This window comes from Aquila chrysaetos, chromosome 4, assembly GCF_900496995.4.
Source record: "Aquila chrysaetos chrysaetos chromosome 4, bAquChr1.4, whole genome shotgun sequence".
NCBI classification, from domain to species: Eukaryota; Metazoa; Chordata; class Aves; order Accipitriformes; family Accipitridae; genus Aquila; species Aquila chrysaetos.
In genome coordinates, this window is record NC_044007.1 from 48,580,851 (window position 1) to 48,605,185 (window position 24,335).

At 38.8% G+C, this 24,335-nt stretch overlaps 1 protein-coding gene across 1 annotated transcript; it reads right to left on the reverse strand.

The window, feature by feature from the left end:
• Window positions 1–500: 500 nt before the first annotated feature.
• LOC115340792 (desmoglein-1-like) lies at window positions 501–23,012 on the reverse strand. Its single transcript, XM_030012810.2, has 16 exons — window positions 22,788–23,012; window positions 15,990–16,025; window positions 15,484–15,612; window positions 14,631–14,786; window positions 14,337–14,484; window positions 13,269–13,432; window positions 12,868–13,002; window positions 12,124–12,309; window positions 11,682–11,941; window positions 10,625–10,767; window positions 10,262–10,480; window positions 8,563–9,108; window positions 6,511–6,659; window positions 5,993–6,053; window positions 4,134–4,342; window positions 501–2,658 (listed from the first exon to the last, which is right to left on the reverse strand). The coding sequence occupies exons 1-16, from the start codon at window positions 22,833–22,835 to the stop codon at window positions 1,687–1,689; spliced, it is 3,561 nt and encodes a 1,186-aa protein (XP_029868670.1). The 5' UTR covers window positions 22,836–23,012; the 3' UTR covers window positions 501–1,686.
• Between the last annotated feature and the right edge of the window lie 1,323 nt (window positions 23,013–24,335).

A 24,335-nucleotide genomic window follows, 5' to 3' on the forward strand; every position in this document is an offset into this window, starting at 1 on the left:
TTGGTCATGATTCCTGGGGTTTACTGGTGTTAATGGCAGTGGCATTGACTCAGAGGGTGCTGCAGGTTGTCTTTGACAGCAGATCTAGTTGCATTTCTGAAAGCATCTTTTAAAAAGCCTTTTCCTGATACCGGACTCAGAAACTTGTCTTCCAGTTCTTCTGAGGTAAGTTAATCTGGACCCAACTGAAACTTTCTTTCCCATTTTATAGCGTGGGCAGTTCACAGATAACTCTTAAACTTTTCACTAACCTATGCATCAAAGCTGAAGAAGCAACATTTTTGGGAAAACTACTGATCTGGTAGTCTAGCAAAAAAAGCTAGTCCCTCTGTATGACTCTATTGTATTTACACTGAAGCCATGTTGTGTACACTATGGTTACTATACATATGATACAGAAATAAAATGAGATAGATACTATATTTCAGTATTTTGCTCCTTCAGATCATATTCTAAGCCACGTTAAAGTATTATTAGAATAACAGAGTCCAGTAGAGCTGTTTTTGTGGGAAAATAAAAGCCAGATTTAATTAAGATTATAGAATCATAAAGACTTTTTCAATTAACACATTCAAATAAACTTTCAAAATATCAATGCAAAATACATTGACATATGAAATAACAATTCTCCACATTGCTTATTAGCAAATTTATATTGCTCCCAAGTTTTTTTTTTCTTTTCATGAAGGACTTCAGCTACCAGTGTCAGTGATACAATACTTGCTATTGCCTCCCCACATCACAAAGCTTCTAAGACTTTATTTTCCTGTCAGTATTAAAAAAGAGAACTGACACAGTGTATTATAGCCCTCTTAATATAACCTGACATTGGAGATTTAAATGGTAGTCACAGGTTGGCACAAAAATCTGACTAAGAGGTCCTGGTTGTCACTGAAGTCCTTCTAGTTTTAAGTAAAGCTGTAACGGTAATGGAGGAAAGATGAAGCCAACATCTTCCTGGGTGACAGTGTCAACGCGGCAGCGACAGCTGAGGCAAATTGGTGGTCACGCTCCTCGCCATGAGAGTAACAGCATGGCAGGCCGTGGCAGAGTGTTTGTTTTACTGAGAACTTCAGAAAGCAATGAAAATATATTGTGTTTATATGATTATTATTTATAACTATTGTTGGTGATGGGAGAAATGATTGAAAGTGCCTTTTTGTAGCACGTCTTGAATTACATGCAAAGTAAAATGATGCATTTGAAAGTGCTTATTTAGTCTTGAGTTGACTAATTATTATTAACATTCTTTGCCTGTCTTGTCAGTGAGGGGCTATTAACCCAAATCTGCTTACTGTGGGAGATCACTGAGCAGTACAGTATTTTATCACTCTTTTATATGACATTAATTCATGCTGATACTGTATGCACACAAGGAACCCCTCTCACTGCTCCACTCGGTAACTGGATCTCTCTCCAAAAACATTAGTACCTGTTTGTACGCTTGTAGTGCTAGGTGGAGAGAAAGAAATAAATTTAAAGCTAACCTCACTTTCCCTTCACTGACAAAGTCCTGTGTTTGACCTTGAAACGGGGCACCCTTCGGAGATCCTCACACAAGCAGGAATCCCTGAAATTTTAGCGCTATTTCCTAGTTATAAATAATAACAATATTCTTGGTGGGTGGCAGCTAATGAGTGTCGGTGCAAATGGCGATTTCAGCGGGAAGGGGCGGCGGCAGAGGCCTTACTGACTGGAGTACTGCACGGTGCTGTACTTTGTCACTCTTCTCCGGGAGGTGCTGGGGGATGCTGTGCCCATCGCCTGGCCAAGGTGACAGTCGGCACTGAGCATCTGACCTGTGCTGCTCAGGCCCCCCAGATTTGCCCCCCCCAGGCTTGTCCCCCCCAGGCTGCTCATCCCAGACCCTGACACTACCCTCTCGGTCACCACCACGTTGTGGGCGTTCGATAACTCCGAGGGAATATTTATTAAGCTGCCTGGCATGCCGGAGGCAGGCCTGAACACCCTTTCTGTCACCACTACATTCGACCCGTCTACCAAATCGGGAATGCTCAGAGAGGTTGGAAGCCGGGAGTTAGGCGCGATTACTCTTTCCGTAACGATAACGTTGGACCCATCTGTGAGATCAGGGATATCTAGCATGCCGCGCAAATCAGAGGCAGAGGCAGGACCGACAACCCTTTCTGTTACAACAACGTTGGATGCACGCAGAGGGTCAACGCAAAGAGAGGGGGAGCCGGAGGTGTAGGTTTCAGTCACCGTCATGTTGCCGTGGAGCAAAGGATCCGGCATCGGCCTCGGGGGCTGTATGGTTGACCCAGATGTGTAGGTGTTTTCAGTAACAACCGTTGTAGTGCCAACCGGGGGAGGCATAGGTGCACATCCGTTGACAATGATGGTGTTTCCAGGTGGCGGGAGGTTTAGATCACTTTCAGGGTTGGGAAAGGTGACGTTAACGGATGGCCAGGGCGGGCTGACATCGGGGAAGGGTTCGATCTCTTTGCCCAGACAGATCTCTGCCAGGGTCTTAAATTTTGGTCCTAATGTATCCAAATACGTTTCGTCTATATCTTCTCCAATAAAGCTGCAGCAACCCACAGAGCCAACAGGAGTACCGACTCCTTCATGATCATATATTAATAGGCAGTCATTTGCTGGCCGACCTTCGTCTTCATCTGCATACACAAATGCTTTCTGTAGTTTGCAAAAACAGGAAAAAAAAGAAAAGAAGAACAGAGTAACTTTTCGTCAGGTTTTTAACCATGAAGACTCAAACCACAGTAAGGTTTCCCTAACCACAGTAAGGCCCAGCTGACTTGAACAACAGGACATCAACAGGGCAAATTATATCGTCAACATTTTTGTAACCTTGAAATAAATTTATTCAAATGTTATTGATGTTTTATTCTTATTTCTGCCAATACTTAGCATCTCAAATTTGGTCTGTCATCAGCGTGTCTGACTGTGGGGTGAAGGGAGGGAGCGAAAGGGACGGGGGAACAAATGTACACTTTGGGCAGCAATATCCAAGCGAAACAGTAGGAAGAGGAATGAAGCAGGATGGTGAGAGGAGCAGTGGAGGGGCCAGGACAGAAGGGATGGGACAGAGGGCTGGTCACAGCGGGGAAAGCTTGGTGAGCCCAGAGAGGAATCTGTTTTGAGCAGGATGGAGATCACTGATTTGGGATGGCATTGGGGATGGTGGGGTGGTCAGTCTAGAGGGATTGGGCAGGAAAGAGAATAATTTTAAGTCAGTGCGGGGTGAGGTTGGAGGAAACAGGGAAGGATGGAAGGGGAGGCCGGGGAGGGAGAGGCAGGAGGTTTGGAGATGAAGATGGTCAGTAGTACGAGTCATCTGTGGAGGCCTATGGCTGGCAGACAATTAATACGTAGTGCTCCCAGCCTAGGCAGGGAGATTGTGGTCTGGGAGAAGTTCATGCTCAGGACTTCAGGACTGCTCTGTCCTCTCCTCCACTGAGTCTTGTTTAGAGTTTAAAATAAAGCAATCTTTATATATTAATTGATATTTTGGTCACATATGCAATTATACTATTTATGCCTCACAGTTCATGCTAATTATGAAAACACATCCCATTAATCTTGTAAACTCCATAGCAATTTTTTATCCCATATGTAAAGGCTAATTAATATGTTGCCAATTACAAAACTGCACATTTGTGTCACTTGCAGTTCCCAAGGCTTTTAGGGAACAGAAATGGCAATAAAAACAGAGAAGAATGTGAAATGGTGTTCACAGTTCTTTAAGGGTTAAAGTCACTTCATTAAACTAGCTGTACAGGTAGTATGTGTGAACAATTTCACAAAGTTATTATCTATTTATACACTGAAAAAGGTGGCAAATATATAAATTTGGTCGTCACTTATGAAGCTGAAATAATTTAGTTGCTTGCTACCCATACCTGCAGTGTGTCCATCAGTTTTACAAAAAGGCTATTGAGCAAAAAAATCTCATATGCCAGCAGCTCAAAAGCAGTACTACTAGTGTCATAGTTTTTCCTACCAGTACAGTCAGCTTTGCTCTCACGCCAGTCTTATATCATGGAAATTTCAATTTGCGTGGAGTTATTTTGGATTTCCACCATGTAACTTGGGGAGGAGAATCTAACAGTAGGCTCACAGATATAAGAAAAAGAAGATCAGGTAATTACCTCAGAGAAGTAGTTGTCTAGGAAGGCCATGTTGACCCCTCCTTCTCGATACTCTTTTATTGTTCCTCCAATTGACCCTTTTGCTTCCCCTGTTCCAGAAATTCCTCCAGCTGTTCCATAACCAGTACCGGTGCCATAGCCAACCCCTGTAGTTTCTTCAACACCAGAAGCTACTACTCCTCCTCCTCCATATGTGTTTGTATATATGTCTGAAAACAGAAAAAGAAAAGTTATCCTCCCAGTGCTCTGTGAAAATTTACACAGAATTTGCCGGTTGTTTTTACAAATAGTACAATGACACTACTGAGTTTCTAAAGGTATTTTAGACTAATTTCAGTCAGAGATCCATGCACAGGTGCCAAACATTGAAACTGTAATAAAAATTAAGCACATATTAGCATACATCTAAGACCTTGATTTTATTCCTGAGGCTAGGCAGCATGTGCATATGTGCTTTAGGAAATCAATGATTTACTTGTGTAATTGACTGGAGAGATTCCTCTGTCTGGTGTACATATATGCTGTCATTGGATTTGCATCAGAAAATCAGATAATACTTATGAATATTTATGCAAATACACAAATGTATATTTATGATCACATCAGGGTTAAAATTGTTTTGCCTTAAACTCTTTTCTAAAAGAAATAGCTTTGTAACTCCTTTCACATTTTCAAGTCATTAGATTGTTAAGGGGGATTTGGGAGGACAGCAATGGATCATAATAACCATCAGTGTTCATAATGCAGAATGAAAATGACGTTCACAATAAATTACAAAGTCATACTTACAGGATTTTATCTTCTCCAGATTTTTTTCATATATGATAACAAGGAATGAGTGGTCTTAAATATCAGCATGTAATATAATAAACCAATTGCATATAGTTGTCTTGACTACATTAAGAAACACAGGCTAAATTTTATTGTTTTTTTCATTTAACTTCATTAGTCTCGGTTTATAGAATTTGAACCAGGGGCTTTCACCATAACGGCACTGAACAGTGAAAATAAAGTAAATCACATGTGTAAGTAAGTTCTAAACTTTTCAATTGTCATGGCAGCAGAACTTCCCTGAGAATGAAGATTCTTAATTCACATTTATGCCCCAAAATGTTCCTTTGATTTTACCTTAAGGGTGAGAACATTTTTGAATAATCAATAGTCATCAGATAAATTATTTTGCAGAATGACATTTCTTCCTGTCAGAAGCTAGGGAAAATGGATCTGTGCCAGCATCCTTCCTTTCTGTTGTGGAGTTAGGAACGGGGAAAAAGAGGAAGGAAGTGGCACTGCACAGCTTGACTTACTCTCTATGGCCATTGAATTCCTGGGGCAACCTTATCTCAGAAGCATAAATTTATTGTGCTATGTACCAGCTTTCTGTCTAGGCTAGTGCACAAATGGTCAGTAATTAACTGGCTACTTGACAGGTCCTATTCTCCCTTGTGGGAAGCAGAGCCTGGAAACTGGGAAAAACTGAACCTTTCACCACAGAGTTATGACAGAAATTTTCCTTATTCTGGCCTCAAGATTTAATTCTACTAAAACTGGTGTCTTGAAAAGACCCTCCATTCACTAGCTGGAATGATAAAGAAAAATATCCTGAGATTTGAAAGCCTTGGCAGATATTTCAAAATAAATGCAGTTTGCAGAAATGAATCTGCTCAAAAGCTCAAACTTCAGATCCTTTATTCATACTGGAAGTCCTACTAGCATCACTTTGATTATCTGCAGATGTAAGATTGGAAGGGTTGGGTTATAGCCGCAAAACCAAAGTGCTCTGTGAATCAGAAGACATGAAATTCTGAAAGATAGCTTTATGACAGTGCACATCATAGAAAATTTTAGGATCTGCTTACCAGAGGGTTCACCAAAATCACCTCCTGCAGCTGTTGTTGGGGCAAGAATGTGTGAGACATCCTGGAAAACAACATTTTGATGCCTTGAATGATGACTTTGAAATTCCCATATGAAGACCAAGACTTTGTGAATCATGTTAAGGAGTTAGCAGTCTAAACTGTTAACAATAGCTATTAATTACCATCCCTATTAAAAAAAAAAAAGAGAGACTCCATTCAAGTTTTTTTCATTGTCAACATAAAAGGTGATCAGTGGAGATGGTTTGTGTTACCTTGTCCTACTTTGCACTGAAAAAGCTTGCTGGTTATTGTTTCAGCTGAGGGAATAGTAACGCCAAGCTGTTGGGCCAAGCTAGTTGAACACAAACCACACAAACTCCATCTACAAATGTTAATTAAGAATCACCTTTCATATCTGCCTGGCAATTGTTGACAATGCCAGGCTTCTTTCTAGTCAAATGCAGTCTTTTCTGTAAATATGAGTTACTGTGGGTTTTAGAAACATGGGATGTACTGACCCTGTCTTCAGGCTGTGCACCTTCTATTCCCCATGGATGAATTGCCCCTTCTGTGCATTCAGGTACAGGTTCAAATCCAGTTCCAACTCCACCTGCAGCGCCAGGTCCACAGCCACAACAGTCGCTCATTGACATCAAAATTGGAATCACTTAACAGGAAAGAAACAGGAAACAGGGATTTAGGACATCTCTTCCTCACAGGAATAGCTGCTTTTACCAGAGGGCAGGTGCTCAAGAACTTTTGAAAATATGTCTTCTAAAGTGTTTCAAACCAGGCAGCCTGCAAGTCTGGCTTTCAGAATCATTAGCTGCTTTTGGAAATGTATGTATTTGGAATTTCAGAATAATTTGTACCTTTAGGTATAGCAGAGCAAAGTGGGGGTGGAGTAGGGCTGTTACTCCAAATTTATGCTTATACACCTGGGAACAGACTTTGATCTATCTCAGCTGAATGAATATAAGTTGCATACATATAAAAATTAAACAAACAGAACCAGTCTTACTATGTATAGCATTCAGTGACATTCATTTTTGATAGATAAGCGTACATTTGTCTCCTTAGATATTTTAATTGAAAAGGAATACACATTAGTAATAATAGACATAGGAGAATCAGCAGAGAGAGAGCCATCTGACTGCAGTGATCTTTGGCTAAGGCTCCAGTTGCATTTTTCACATCACATATACATAATGCTTGATTTGAAAAAACAATAGAGACAAACCCCAAACCCCAGTTTTAAAAAATGATTACATAGAGAGAGTCAAGTTTCCCAGTGTGCTGTATTATGCTTAGTTGTTTCAAGAATGCAGTGTTGGAAATTGCTGAATGCTTTAAATGCAAACATTGAAAACATTGCTCATTTTAGAAAGGCACTGCAATATTAATTCTGGCTGTCTTTAGGTCCTTAACCTACACAGTAAAATCAGTAACCTCGTATCACTGCAGAGGGAGTGGAGAGAGATAGTTGCCTACACCAGACTAAGCAGAGCATCCAAAACTCTCAGTTTAAAATCAAAGTGAACTGAAGAGAAAAGGGGAAAGGGCTATGCAGTGCACAAAGTGCTACCTCACACTGCATGACTAAGGACATATTTACTCCAGACTACCAACTAGGAGAGATTTCCAAAGGCAGAAAGACAGTCTGTCCTGTAACATTAACCACCTGGGAACTACAAACAAAACAGCCTTTTGCAGCTCAAAATTTTGTGTTTGCTGATTCCTACTGATCAAAGATCAAAACCCCAAACCACTGACCCCCCTCAAAACTCAGGGTAAAAATGCATTTCCTCTGGTTTTGTAGTCAGTATTTCTGCATTGGGAAATTTTAGATATTGATCACTTCATGCCCAGGCCATGAAAGAAAGACGATCACATCTGATTGTGGTGGTCTGAGAAGTAATTTCTTGCATACAGTCTAACTTGAGACATTCTTATCCCTGAAACTCCTATTTCTTCAAAAATACTAGGATGTATGAAAAAGTGATCTGTTTTGATCCTGTTATCACAAATGCTACTTGTCTTTAATAGCTGTAATGTTTGGCAGCAATAACCAAATATTCAACATTTCAGATGATTATATTTGTTGTTGTACTACTGAAATCTGGCTTTGAGTTCAAAGGAAGCTTGTTCTTTACATTTTTTCATACCCAACTCGGAGCTGATACTTGTCTGTTTCTTTTAGTAATGTAACGGAATTATAAATTGCAAAGTGTAAGTTGTAAGTGACAGGGACAGCTCTTGCCCCAAATTTTCTGAGTCTTCTACTAAACATTTTTACCCTGTCTGATGGTCTGAGAACTGGATAGCACCTTAGGAAAAAAACCCTAAGTCTTAGGAAGGAAATAGTTATTTCTGAATGACATATGTATATAAACATGTAGAATATAAAATATATAGAAATGCTTATAATTTAAAGGACAATTTTTTCTCTGTTAGATGGTCCATGGAAGCCAACAAATTAACAACCAACCAGAGAAGTCACTTTATTTTAGAAGAATTTAAAAAAATTTACTTAAAAAAAAATAATATTGTTTTCTTAATTTTATACTTACGAACAAATATTAATCCACCAAGAAACATCAGGCCAATGGCAGCACCGCTAAGTGTGGTAGAAGATAGGATATTTCTGCCGTAATTTCCATTTCCATTGTAACTATCATCAGTGGCTGCCGTATATCCTTCATTACCATCACTGTATCCATCAGTGTAAACCTGCCAGTCTGTGTGGTCCTCAATTTCTCTTCCTCCAGGTCCAAACTCGCCATTACCACCACCTTCTTGTTCTGTTCCTCCTCCACCTTCCGGGCCCCTTCCACCACCAGCACCACCACCACCACCAGCACCACCACCACCACCAGCACCACCACCACCACCACCAGCACCACCACTACTGCTGCCGCCACCACCACCACCACCACCACCAATGACAATTATTTTTGTAGCCCCACTGGTGCAGTAATTACGACTATCACACTGACAAGCTTGCACAGGAATTATATGTGGTTTAGGGCAACGTCGGCCTTGGTTATCTCTCACACTGATATAGATCCTATAAACATAAAAGTCCAAGTTCTGACTCATTAGTTCTGCAGAGGAAGCTTTGGGAAAAAAGAAAAGAGAGAAAAATATTTAATTAAGTTATTGACTATAAATACTGTATAAATCTATAATTTTGTGAGTAATGTTCATAGAACAGGATGAAGACTAAGTGTTCCCATTCCAAGATCTTCAGTTACTTATGCGTCTACAGTACTTATTCAAAGCTGAAACTTATTATATTCATCTATGCTAGTTTTTTCTTTTGAAACACCTGAGCCAGGTCAGTCTAGTCATCACTTTTTAGCCTGAGAAATATAAAAGCAGTAAATGCACTTTTTTGTATCTACTGCTGCCTTTCCTGATTTTTATTAGCACAACGGTGAACAGAAAAATTGCAAGTTTTATACATCTTTTTTTTTCTCTCACAAGGAATTTACATGTATTTTTCAAAAGTTTTTTCAGTAGTTTTAAAATATTTAAAGTTACACATTTGCATCTGTGTAGGACAAATAGGAGACACAAGAGTAGTTGTAATTGTGATATTTATCATTTAATATAGTCTTCTATGCATAGAGTAAGTTATGTAAATTCTGTCATTTAGTAATGTATGAGATTTGATTAATTCATTAGTTTGTTATGTCCTGTTGGGGGAAACTGGAAAAGCTCCACTGAGCACTGACTAAAAGGTTTTTCTTAGAAATACAAGTAAGTACAATTTGTACAATAAATTGCAAAAGCTGTAATCTTTATTTGCCATTTTCGTATGCCTCTCATAGAAGGAAAGCTCTGCCAACTAATAACTTTATACTCTAATAAATAAATTTGAGAGTTTTGTCATATGCTTAGAATTTTTTAGATAATAGAGAAAGAAAAAGGTATCAAATGACTCCTTTTGAATTACCTCATTATGTTTAGACCAAGAGGTGCTTATTATAGCTACACTTAAGTAAAGTAGTTTTGCTTAAAATATGATAACTAGATAAAACACATGTAATGATTCAGATTTTAGTTCTAATATGATTTATATATATATATATATGCAAATCCAGAGCAACTTCTTAGATTCATATGAGCATAAAATCACATTTAAGTGAGATTAGAATAGATTCTAATAAGTGTTTTGTTAGTAACTAAAAAGTTATCCTAATCTGTTATCTTAGATAAGAGCTTATCACTATGGTTTATTCTGTTATAAAATGTAGGTTAATTTACCATTTATTGATCTGATAATCCATGTAGTTTGAGGTTCACCATGTATGCTGAATGTAAATGGAGAACCATACAGATCACCATCCATACCCTTTGCTGTGATAATCACTGATGGGGAATGCATACATACTTTCCTTAATTCAGTATTAATAGTTGGGCAATTGTCATTGATGTCTTGTATTGAAAGCACAATGGTGCCAGTAGCAGTATATCGAGGAGCCCCTGTAAAAAGAAGATATTTGTAGTCAGGAGGGAATATTGATACTATAAATAATGCAGTTCAGGTGGGAAAACTAGAAACAGGAAAAAACATTGAGAGAAATCTGGAACAAAGAGAGTTTTGTTTCAGAAAACTCAATCTCTTACCTCTGGTGATAGCCAGAACCTCTGCTCTGTACTGCCCATTGGCTACATAGATTGATTCCCAGTCAATAGCTTTGTTCAGTGTAATTTCACCAGTGTTTTGATTGATTCTGAACCAGGCACCTGGATCGCGTCCTATACTATATCTATATTTGGTGAAGTAAAAATACTCAGCATTATGTTATGAATATATGTATTACATATTCATTTTGCAAGTAATATTTGTCACTTTGGAATATTTTCCTTTAGGCTATGCTAGGTTCTATTGCATTTCACCCTATTCAGGCAAAATTCCTGTAGACTTCAAAAGATGTAGACTAGAAAAATAATTAGGAATAAAGTAAATGCATAGAAGTCCATTATATTTTGAAATTGGTATCATAGTCTAAAAGTAAAATCTTTCTGGACCCTGTAAACCTTTACTAGAACCCTTGTTGATATCAGTAGTTAAATCCACAGCTCTTCCTATAACATTCTGCTGTTGTATTTGCTAACATATTTCTCTGTTTTATGAAAAGTTTTCAAACCTTGGTAAATTGGGTGTATTTATTTCTACATACCTTAAAAAGCAGACTATGGTCCCATTAACTATCATTAATTTCAGCAGAAATAAATGCAAAATAATTTTTTTTTTTTTTACTATAGAATGAGCTGGTAGTGACCTCTTCTATTCTGATTGTATAATATTGCCCATTATTGGGGTTTTCTGCTTGCTTTTTTAGAGAAGCTAACAAATTCCTTATTTGTAGCAAACATTTCAAGAAAAAATAATCTTAGGTTGGGTTAGAAAAAAAATGTGTTCTGATTTATTTAAGTTACAGCCTGTCAGAAAAATGATATTTTCTTTGTCTTGTACACAAGGCTAAGGAAAGCAGGTCAGGAAACAAAAGCAATCATAGCATAAAAATGGGCTAAAGATTATACTATTCTATCACTATTATTCTGTTGCTCATCTATTAACATTTTTTCAGTTCTTTTTTAAAGCACCCTTTAAAATACCTATTCCTCATCCCATTAAAAGAATTATTCAATCCAGGGAGTTAAGCAGAGCAGAGCTTACACAACATTTGATGCAATAGCACCAGTGTCCTCATCAATGGCTGTGTATGTTCCCACAACATAATTTGCTCTTGTGCGTTCTGGTATAGAAAACACAACCGAAGATGGATGAAATCTTGGTGGTTCATCCACATTCTTTACTTCTATTGTGAGGGGTGTTCCAGACATTCGGAAGTCTTGCGCAACAGAGTGGTGGAAGGCAGCTACATTCCTGACACCAATTATCAGTGAGTGACTTTGAAGGTGTTCATAATTCAGTTCCTAAAAGATAAACCACAGAGAACTAGGTAGTAAATAAAAGTTCCATTAAATTTATTGAAATATTTTCTCTTCTAAATGGTTGAGTGACAGTGTTTTTACTGCTCGTTTAATTTTGTTAACAATTAATTAAGACTATTTTAAGATGATTATTTCAACACTTGAATCACAATATTTATCCATACCTTAATTACTCTAAGGATTCCTTGATTTGTAGCTCGATCTGTAACAATTTCAAACCAGTTATCTTCGTTACCGGATATAAAGAAAAACTCTGCTAACCAATTGTCTGTAAACTCTTCGTCAGCATCCAGAGCTTGTATCCGTAGCAGTTCTGAACTGAGTGAATTTTCTGAAATACTTGCTGAAAACTGCAATGACAGATAAATATCTATTAGCAAACACTAAAATATATAATCTGAGGAAAACACAGCTGACTGCAGATATTCTTTTAAAGGATGCCCTGCACGCAGTCCCTGCCAATTTAATTAAAATCATGTGTTCTGGGTAAATTGTGATCCTGGTTGCAGATCTGAAGAGCTGTATCACCTCAAGTGTTTGCAGAGGCAGTTTAGAGGAAATGGATTTGTGCTTTCTATATGAAAAGATCATACAAAGATTGGGTTAATCTACATAATCTGGCCATATTGCATGGGTCTGGACACCTGAATGACTGGATTTCTCTGAATAGAGAAGTCAGTGTCAGGACTGACTTCTCTGAATACAAAAATAATCTACGTGTATATTATCAGAATTGGTGTGGAAGCAACAGATTGGATTTTGAGCACACTTCAAGGAAACAACCCTGTTAATCCAGTGGAGCATTCAAATGTGAAAGTGCTCTACAGGTTAGCAAGGGCTCCGTTATCCACTAGGTTTTTGAACTGTGTTTTTAAACAGTGATGTTTCTTTTGGTATTTAAAACTTACAGAACTTTGAGCAAGGGTCGGGAAGTTGTCATTGACATCAATAACTTTAACGTTACAGCTACAAAGGGATGATATTCCATCTGCAGCTCCATCCCGGTCTGACGCCTTCACAACAAGAGTGTAGCTACTATGTTGCTGCCACAGAAAGAGAAATGAGTGTGTTAGAAGAGCCACCTGTACGTCTTAAATATTATAAATACTCAGGTCTTGCTACTATTTCCTAATGCAGGAACTTGCCTTAGACATTTTATTGTAACATATAGAAAAAATGCATTTCTCCCTTAATTTTTGTAAAAACCACAACCTTTCCTTACCCTCCCCCCCCCCCCCCCCCCCCCCCGCCCCATAACACATATACACCACCACATCATATTATTTAACTTTGGAAAAGGAAATATTACCTCTCTGTCAAGATAATTTGCAAGATGGAGTTCTCCAGTATATTTATTCATAATGAACATGGGTGGACCTGAAGGTTCCTGACTCTCTATCTTGAAGGCAATTTTAGAATTCAAGTGATTGGGTTCATCTGCATCTGATGCAATTATTTTCATCACCAGTGTGTCTAAGAATAAAAATAAAAATTAAAAAAACAAATCAGAAAATTTGTTTTGTTCCTGCAAACAATTCATGAAGACAATGCTAAAACTTGGTGTATAAAAACGATAGAATGCTATCTATTCATTGACATTTACAAAGAAAAACAAAAGTTTAATTTTGTAGTACTGATTCTGACTGAATGTTAATGAATTCAAAATGCACTAAAAATTAAGGTCAGATGGAGTAATGCAGATTTTCACTGAACTTCTTTAAGTCACCAGAGGGACAATGTAAAAACAGTAAGTACTGAGCTTGTAGATATTCATGTAAGAAATCGCCACAGTTTTAAATGAGAATCTCTAGAAAGTAGAAAATGAGTGTTAGGCACCATTGCCTCAGTGCCATTTGCATGTCTAATGTTGATTGCTGTACCTTTGGTAAAAAGAACCATTTTAGTGGTTTAAGTAAGGGTTTATTTAGTAATATTCTACTGCAATTGCGATACTGAGGCTACAAATACAAATATTTGAAATAGAAAAAATGGGAAAAAACATATTTTATATGCCCTCAAAGGAAATAAGTGTAGGTTTAATGTTTGGGTTTTCTTTAATGAGAAAGAATGAACTGATTTATTTTAAATTTTCACATCTGAAAGAATTTGCATGATGGTATGGTTAGAAACTGGAACATTCAGCATTCATATGTGTGAGGAAAGGGGGAAGGAAGCATCACTGCTTAATTTTAGGCAATGAGCTCGGGCCCTGGCTCGAATAGCACTTGCAGAAGAATCTGCCGCTCCTTCCTCTGCAGTAGCCCTGGCCAATATATGACATTGCCTAAGAAAAAGTAGAATGAGCACCCCAGGTTTATATTAACTGTATTCTGGGAGCTTCACTAACTATACTTTAATAGGCATAACAGTTACTTACTGTCCATACTGTTTTCTTCAATAGATCCTGTAAATACAGTTTGTGCAAACACAGGAGGGTTATCATTTATATCCAGAACTCTGACTCGAAGTTCAAGAGGTGGTTCCAAATCTACACCTGTCACCGAGTGTTTAGCAAAGCAACGTATCTGGATAAAGAGATTTACTTGTTTTAAAACCAAAAGTGAAGGAAGCAAAGTAACAATCTGAAACAAATTAATTTGTCTCCTTCTGCTCTCCCTGCCCCACCCTGGATCCATCATTATAAAGGAAAAAGAAAAAGGGGAGTACTTACAACAAATACTGGGGTTACTTCCCTATCCACTATTGATGTTATATTAATTTCTCCTGTTCTTGGGTTAACAACAAATATTCCATAGGGGGCACGATCAATTCCAACTCCAGAGATGCTGTATGTGATTGGATGGTTTTCTTCACAATCTGATCGGATCTACAATAATAGATAATAATAATTTATGCCAGTTTACTGAGGACACCTGCAGGGCTTTTTTTCCTATTATTAGTTCCTGTAAAAAATTCTATATAATTTCAGTTTCTCAACCACTTTTCACAAGGTTCCATTGACAGAACCAATGGAAGGCTCTTCTACAAACAGTCAGCCTAGAGATCCATCTCCCCTTAAGTGGTGGACAGGTTTTCTCTCTCTCTTAAATATTCTGGCGGGGAAGTGAAGAGAGAAAATTCCAAGAGTATCACACTGTGGCTGGACCTCAGTAAGGGTACGGTCATGGTGAGAGGATAGGATGGCATCTTCTTGGCTCTGTTGTCCTCATAAGTCATGCGCTATCCTTGAACTTCCACTCAGGGGTTTCTCAGGGTGAGAGAGAAAAGAAAAATACTGCGACCTAGTACATAGGTGCTGCACACAAAGAGACTATGGTTGGAGCTGTTCAGGAAGTAGACTGATGGCAGTGTTCTAGAAAGCCTTTGGTCACTCCTCAGCAGCCACATGGGTTCAACTTATGAGACTGTCTCAGCAGAGCTGGAAACATTGCATCATCTTTCTTTTATTCTACATTCCTTGCTTTGACTACTCTAAGCAAATATACTTATAAATCTCCCTGCTTTTATCAGCCTGTCTAGAAAAACTTCCTTGTCTGTGAACACTTGTTTTTCTTTCTACTTACTTTGGCAATTGGATTCCTCTTAGAATTATCTTCTCCTTCTCTACAAGCTGCAGCAAATTTGATCCATTCACGTTTTTGTCTTCTGAAGGTTTTCCATCTTGCCATTCCATTTTCATCCCATTCTTTTACCTTTGACAGAGAGTTCCAGTATCATATCACCAGTAACCTCAATCCATTTTAAATTAATACAGAAATTTAGAATTTCCGACAATAAGGAGAAAAGGGATTTTTATAGATCATGTGCTTTTTTACATGTCCGCGAGTACCAAACTCTAAGACTGTACATGTTTACTTTAAAATTATTGTTCTATATGAGATACTAATTTAGGTTCAGGAGAACTTCTCTTAAGAGGGTGAGCAGGTTATTGCCTGCAACTGTTTAATATTTAAATATGTTTTCAATCTTCAAGTTCAGAAATGTCTTGGTTCAGTATTTTCCATTTCATTTTTGCATTGGTTACATTTCATTTGATCAGAAAACCAGTTTCTAAAGAAATATATATTACCTCTACATGAAATCCTGTGCTGAAATCCAAGAGTACCTGCAAGAGAAATAAGAAGATTGGCATCTAAAAACGCAGGGCAAAATGCAGTAAGCAAAACCCAACTGCCATACATTGCTATACTGCAGGACTGGAGCATTACTTTTTCTCAAGTCTATTGCAATAGCCTATCTAGGCAGTAGCTACAGGATTTCCGTAAATGACTTTGTGCAATTCATTTTTTTCTATATCCATCGCTTGAATTCCTTGACAGTTAACACCTTCAAAATTAATTCTGTCTTACAGGGTAGAACTTTGGTTTGAATGGATGTGCCATACCACATTTCAAGTTATACCTACATCAAAATACAGCTTTCACACAGATTTTTAGGTTGCAACACCTCAACTGAAGTGAGAAGTGGTTGCAAGAGTTGTTATTAAAAAGTATGTCTAGGAAACTAGAAAAGGAGTATTTTTTTTTTTAATTCTAAAGAATTTATTCTTTATTCTTTTTTTTTTTTTTTCTTATTTAGAAAGTCCCCAGTAGACCTGGAGTACCTCACTATGTAGTTTAACCAAAAAGAATGAAACTGTTTTCTTGAAACTTCCCACTGAGGTTGAAGAGATTCAATTTAAGATGGAAAGCCAACTGCAGTCATCAGGCAGATTTCCCTGGAGTGCAGTGGGCTTTGATTTGAGGTCTAACTACGCAACCAAATTCCTGCGTATATAAAGGAGGCAGGATGAGATGCAATATGTAATTACTTTAAAATTAAAATTAAAATAATGGAGAATCCTCAATTTCTTGATTAACACAATATAAAAGAAGGCAAAGTTTAATTAACCTTGTTCCTAAATGAGGTGTGAAAATGAAGTTCACTTGGTGAATGTACCTCTTCAGAGCATCTCTAAAGTTTAGGACCTGCCTCTGCTCTCTTCGGATGACACAGGGTGAAGAATATGACATTTGCAGGACTAGATGCTTGCTTCATTCATCATTAGGAGAAACAAAATATCCAGGTGACTCAAAAAGTCTTGCAGTTTCTCTTTTCTCACCAAGTGTTGTTAACAGCTGTGGTTATCAATTTTCCACTTTACTTATCATGTCCCAGTACTGTTCAATAGCTTTTTTTTGTCTGACGTTTTATCTGGTGGGTTTTATGTTAGTTATACTTGGATAAAATTTGTGACAATCTTTTTTTCTATGGGGCTTTACCTCATGGGACCTTCTTCACTTCAAATTTATTGCATTGTTCTGTCAAGGCTGGGAGATGGGCACAGAGTTTTTTCCACTTACTTCATGTTAAAACAACCTCTTACATGCAACAGATTAATGAACAGCATCTTCACCCTCCTTCCTCTCTCTTCCCCCTTTTCCCCATTTACATGCCATAAGAGGTCCACCACCTGTCATTTACAAAGTAATGTCTCCAGTGATCTGATCTTGCCCAGAACATTCCCTGAGACCTTGGCACATAATGGCTGCCCTAATCTGCTTCTGAATGAGGGAATTTAGACTGTAGACTTGCCCATTTGATGTGCATATACCTTGAAATTTTGTCGGACTATCCATGGAGTAAGGATTTTTTTTCATGTTTCTTTGAGTAAGCTATTGACATGAATGGTTAAGAAGAGTACTCTGCAGGAAAATCATTACAATATGTTCATATTGTGCTAAAAGCATCAATACATCTTTTAGCCTGAGTTTATGTCTTGGTGACTATTTAAACCTTCAGCTGCAGAACGGGGTTCAAATGCATGTGCAGCCATTACTCATCTCAGAGAAGGGACAACATCAGACTCCATTTAAACTGTGGGGGTTTTTCACCGCAGTGGGAACTCAGACCTGTCCTTTCATAATCCCCCTTGGAGCTTGGGGAAACATGGGAGAGTAGAAGGGGCAGATTACACCCTCACCAGAGAGCCTGAGTGATAAAGTCCGCCAGAAATAGTACTGATTCAACACCTCTTTATCAGCTGATCCCACCGGCAGAGCAGAGCCTCCTTTGGTGAGTACAGTGAAATCCTCTCCACCTTTAGGCTGAAATCCCTTCCGGCATGCAAGCAATCATCTTGACCCAGAAAAGTACAGGTATACACCTCCCAGTGCAATGTTACTGAATCTTGTCTACTGTCTGCATCCTGTGGCTTATTCTGTTATTTAACAGTGAAACTAATATCTCACATCCAGCCATATCACTCTCATACTCTGCAGGCCTAACTGAAAAACTGTGTTAGGCATGTCTGAAATAAGAATTATGCCTGTAAAGAATTCTGTTCTTTAAGGACATGAGTATTCATAAAACACTTGATTTCAGCCTATAGGGAGTTCTATTTTCAAGTGGTGAGGAATACACCTTTTACACTGGAGTTTCATCCTTTGTGTTTGATCACCAATAATGGGAATGTCAGGAATTTGTTCATCAGTAATGCTGAGGATTGTAAATTCAGGCCCCGTATTTCCACACTCGTCCCATGCTAACTAAGGAAAAACCCATTCTGCTACATGTTGCTAATAGAAGATCTTGAAAGAAGTCTTGCTGGTTTTGAATCCAGAGTCCTTAGTACAGTTTGTGATATTATTTGAAAAGGCTGATCCCATGAACTTGATGTCTGCGTTGGGTATGTCTCTCTCAGTTACTGCCGTGTTATAGGAAGGAGGACAGGCAGACACCAGACAAAGTTGCCTAGCTCACCAGCTAAACCTCAACAATTCTGGAGTGTCATCTAATCAACTTGATCCAGGGATGGAGGTTCGTCTGCCTCCCCAACTAGTGTTTTCCAGTTCTCCACTATCACCAGCAGTTAGAAGGCTCCCCCCACCCCAGCTGTCTATTTCTAATATCTCTTTGCAATGCAACCCCTTTTTTTCTAGTGCTATTTCCAGCAGAGAGGTACCGCCTCCTAGCAGCTAACTCCAGCATACTTCTAGGTAATGAACAAATTTCCCTCCTAAACTAGTATCCAAATACAGTACTTTCCATAGATTCAGTGATTAATGATGATTAAAGCAATAAGAGCCATTGGAATGTGTGGGATGCATCCTGAGGACCTTGGGATAGGCAAGCTGATCAGAATGGTATCAAGATTTGCTGTCCTGTTAGTCTCTGTGAAGAAAAGAAAACTCTGCAGAGTAGCTAAAGGCTTGTTGCACAAGCTGTTGGTTTCTGGTCTGGGTTGGAAGAGGTGCAGGCAGGAAACATGTTCGTGGTGACTGTCATTTGCACAGTGGCCTGTCTGAAAGCTTGTCTTTTATTGTAATGATACAGAGCCTGAACCTTGTGTCCAAAATGACACCTTAGAGTCACACTGGAGTTATTTTGGATTTATTCTGATGTAACTGGGAACAGAATTAGGCCCATAGGATGTGTACAGTTCTTTGTGCCTTCAAAGCAATTTACAAACACGAATTAACTAATCATTAATTGACTGCCTAGCAATATTATACGCAATTATGGAATCCTCCCTCTTCCACCTACTCAAATCTAAATGACTGAACATGCCTTTAACATCTTCCCAGCATTATTCATATTAGATCTGCTTCTCTCTCTTTGAAGTCAACAGCGGTATTGTTATTGGCCTGGATGGGAGGGGTGCTGAGAACTCACACATATTATGTTAGTCATCAGGGTGCCATGGTAGGTCTGGTTGTGTCAGCGTTTTGGGACTTTTACATCTTTCTTACTCAGCCAAAGCTCTGACTAGGAAAGGGTTGAAATAATGAACCCTTCCCTTTATTCATTCTGCCTCTCTTTAAAAAATGATAAATTGGTGCATATGAAATAATGAGAAGCAGAGTTGAAACATAAGACAAACCCTCATATTTTAAAAAGAAGCCATTTGATCACTTTTAAATTGAACCATGAATGTGTTTTTGTCTATACTTTTCATTTTCATAGGTCACTAATGAATGTGCTTCTTCCAATTTACAGGGAAAGTTTTTCAGGATGGTTTTTCTGGCATTTTGTTTACTAATTCTGCAGAAGTCAGGTGTTTCTATTGCTTCCTGTGTTAGCAGCTGACGTCAGTATTTTGTATTGCACCCAGGATGGAGAATCCATTGTTATTTCAGCAGAAGTATGACAATGCTCATGTCAGTCAGAAGAATATGTTCCAAAGTTTTATTTATTTTAAAATACGTTTATTCGAACAACTGACCACTTTGGGAAAGTTTCCACTGAGATTGTTTCAGTTCTGCTGAGTCGTACAGATATAATGAATTTCCGTACAGTAACTGAGCTTAACCATTAGAAAAAATGAACAGAAAAGTAATTTCAATACAGGGTGTATGCGATTATCATTCAAATTTTAGTTTTTCAAATTAGTCATCCTAAGTGTCCTCAATAAATCTCCTCAATAAAACCTGAATTCTAACATGGCTTAGAGTGCTCTAGCTGCAAATGCACATGTGCTTAGGGGCCATTTTTACTTAGGAATGTAAAACTGCAGATTTAAGAACCTAATCTTAGGTGATAATTCATGGATGCAGAATTGCTTTAGTTTCTATTTCTACAACAAAATTCTTTGGCAGAAGAGCCTGCAGGTTCCTGGCTACATCATGGCAGATGTTTCATATGCATATGCAAGGACAGGATTTGGCCCCTTAATATTTTTATGTGCAACCAAGTTATGAGTAGGAGGTGTAACCATAGCCTAACAACTGGGGGGGGGGGGGCGGGAAACAAGAAGCATAGATAACACATGGGAAAATGTAGACAGACAAAAGTGCATATGAGAGATGCGGTGAATTTACAATTATTAGCTGTCACATGATAGCTGGCAGGAGAAGAGTCATACCTGATCAAACAGGTTATTTCCATAAAACGTGTCTGTGCAAGTATCACAAACAGAACTCCCTTACTCATGAGAATAACGCCTTTGAAGTCACGTGAGCAAGGGTTGCAGAATCAGTCCCACCAATGGTGAAATGCATATAGAAAATTATTAGTTTCAGGGCTGGTAAGTTTTCTTTTCTTGAAAGTGTAGCAGTGTGCTAAAATATGTATAACTCGACAGCAATTGTATTTGATACAACTTATTAACAATATACTAACCAGACACACCATTCAGGCAGGTGATTTTCATGAAAGATTAATCAAGCTGAAAACCAAGACTGTTTCTCAGAATACACTAAAATTGGGTGCATAATTTATAATTTATTTAATCTCTACAGTTTGTCTGTCAGCTTTCTATAAAGTGGTGAAAGATGCTACTAAGCTGTATAGGCCACCATGAACCCTGCTGTGCAGAAGAATGCATAATAAGAACAACAACTGTTTTCTCTGGGTAGTAAGAGTTCAAATATTTGATAGTCATCAAAACATAATGTCAGTTTTCACAATTGCTCCTTTTTCCTGACCCAACACATATCCTGCATCAGTCACAATTGTAACAATAATACACTGAAAGAATGAAAATGGCTCCAGAGTTGGCGAGAAAAGATAAAGCAGTAAAATCTCTTTTGAATGGACAGATCTTAGATACAGTACAGTCAACTTTTTTTTGAACTTTGACACATCAGGAGTATGCATCACCAGGTAACTGAGTAAAACAAATAGTCACTAATGCTACATGAAAATTCAGAGGTGTTAGTGTGATATGCAACATGCCAATCTCAGAGACCTCTGAGCGGTGTTAACCAAGCAGAAACTCATCCGAACCGTAACTTGCTTTTGCGAAGTTCTGTTGTCGTTTGCTTGGCAGCTGCCCTGTGCTGGTTAGTTCTACTTTACTGACTGCAGAGCTATCACCTAAAATTAATGGATTATATTTTCTAAGAAAGCCTTAAGATTTCATATTGTATAACAACAAACACTTTTTCCCCAACTACAACATTTCTAGAGGGGTCAGTAATGAGAGGTTAGCAAACATTTACACTTACTACTATATTGTGTAAAATGTAAAATTCTGTGAAAGCCACATCAGGACATAACTGTAATAGAAATCCTACTCTTTTCAAACTTCAAGGCCATAAACCTCTATCTAATTTCAGAAGAGCAGCACAGACGAGTAAAAATAATCCACACAAAAATCAGATTGCAGCAGTAGAAGGGCCTCCATAATTCTTTTAAGTCCTTTCTGGGTAATTTCCGTGCCTTGATGAACACATTGTACAACTATGTCACTTGACCATAGCCACAACTTTCCTTTTACAGTGAGAAAAACAAACCGAAAGAGCGACACTTTCATCATGCATTCACTTGCTCAGCACATGGCAGCTCAGACACTAACGCACTACGAGACAGGAATTCTTTGTAATGTGAAATAATAGGCCAAGTCTTGATTTTTACTCAGTGAAGGTCTTCACTAAATTTCATGTTTTTCTCTTGAATATAGCCGTAGGATTTGGTCAGTTCTAAAGCGCTCTTGCTAATCAGTTTAGAAAAAGAGATTTGCATTCATATTCCCTCAACTGATAAAAAATCCCAAAGACATAGAACCAAATGATATCCAGTCAAGTTCTTAGGATTTTTGTAATGGTAAGACTTTTATTAATAACAGTGACTCCTTAAATAGTAGCCACAGACAACATTCACCTGAAAAGCCATGCATTAAACATAGAAAGTCACATATTGAACATCAACAGACTGCAGAAAGTCAAAATCAAAACAAACATTTGTCAGCATTTAATGAAAAACTAAATTATTTGCATAGAATCTTCAGAAGGGCAGTTTAAAATAAGCACAGCTTTGTTTTTATGCTAAATTTCACAAGTTTTTCGGGGGGGTAGTTTACACTGTAAAACGTGATAATGGTCTGCTGAGGAACACTCAACGGGCATAATCACAGAGTTTACAAATATTGTTTTAAAATCTGACTTACCAATAAAAGGAACAGAAAAGCAGCCGTTCGGTGAGGGAGCCAATCCATGGCATCTGCCTTCCTGGATACAAGTCCAACTGAGTTATGGTTACAAGCCTGTTCCTTTTCCCCTCCCCCCCCCCCACCTCTGGTGTCTATTTAAAAAGACACTCGGTAGATGTCCTTATACTCAGCCCTTCAAGGTGTCTCTGCCTCCCTCTGAGGGAAGCACTGAAGATGCTGTATAACAGAGTGTCTTTCCCCACCCCAAAATCCTGGGCTGGTCTCACCTGAAACGCTTGACAACATCATTATTGCTTGCAGGTAAAAGCTGAGAGACACACCTTAATTCTTATTGCACTGAAACCCTTTGTTGGATACGAAAGGGTACTTTTTAAAAACAGAAGGCAAGCTTCACTGAGAAGATACCGAGTGATTTATAAATTACTCACAACATAAGGAATCATTAAAATGGTAACTTATCATTGCTTTGAATGCAATTACCAGTTTTCCCCTTGCACCAAGTATAATGGAAGAGCTTAATGAATATTACCATAAAGAATATGGACTTGAAGAAATGATTAGTTTGAATTAAAACATAAGTCCATTTGTTTACTTCCAGGTGCAAAGAAGTCAGTTCTGTTCACAGAAGTGCAGCACTCGGAACAGAATGGGGTTGTCATTAAAGAGGTAACATATTAATTTGGGGAAAAAAATAGTGTTTTATTCATTAGGCCACAAGAATATCTGAAGCAGAGGAAGGAGACTTTCTGCTTTCACCATCTGCAAGCCGCCTCATGCCATACCTTTCCCTTCCTATGGGTTGTGCTCTCGCTGACACGGTGGAGAGGGAGATGTGCACATGTCCCACGCCAGAGAAACTGGAGAGCCGCTCAAATCAGCAGGGAGCAGGGGAAAGGGAGAATGTGCTGCACAGCTCGCTTCTGGCCTCAGTTTGGGAGGGCATGAGCACAAATATGTGAGGGACGGAGAAATCAAAGAGGATTCCCCACTTTGCTCAGCTATCGGTCCCCCTGTTCTGCAGCAGAGACGTTTTAAGTCCCCCCTTTTGCGTCCTTGGGACACCCAAACCGCCCCATAAATGGGCGAGAAAAAGATCGAGTGAGCTTCTGCTCTGCCACTGAACCTGGGAGGAGGGTGCACGCTTCACCCCTGAAAGTGCAATACTACTGGTGTGCTCCTGAGCCTGCCAAGCCCGCCACGGTGCTGGGCATCTCCCAGTACCGAACTCAAGCTGGGAAAAGAGGGCTCAGCACCTCTGGGGTTACTCAGCACCTCCCGGGACGAGGCCCCATGCTCCTGCTGGGTAAGCAGCTTCACAGCATGCTGTGCCTACACGCTGCTTAGCGCGGGTGCTTTGCTGCCTTGCGGCTGGCTGAGGCTGCCAAAGCCAGTCGCGCGTGTCCCTGCTGTTGCTCCCCTTTTGGTACTGAGCTCAACGCGGCCAGCAGTGAGCCTGTGGGCAGGCAGTGTTAAATGGATCGCATCTAGGTTTTCCCTCTTCTGGGAAATCTCCAACAATCTGAAATTTGCCTTTGGATTAAGTAA

Excerpts from the sequence above, each read along its gene's own strand:
- LOC115340792 (XM_030012810.2), bottom strand. The coding sequence starts at position 22,835 with ATGGATTGGCTCCCTCACCGAACGGCTGCTTTTCTGTTCCTTTTATTG. Across the intron at positions 13,433-14,336 it reads TGAAGAAAACAGTATGGACA|ACACACTGGTGATGAAAATA; the intron begins GTAAGTAACTGT and ends TTTTATTCTTAG. Across the intron at positions 2,659-4,133 it reads TAGACAACTACTTCTCTGAG|AAAGCATTTGTGTATGCAGA; the intron begins GTAATTACCTGA and ends TGCAAACTACAG.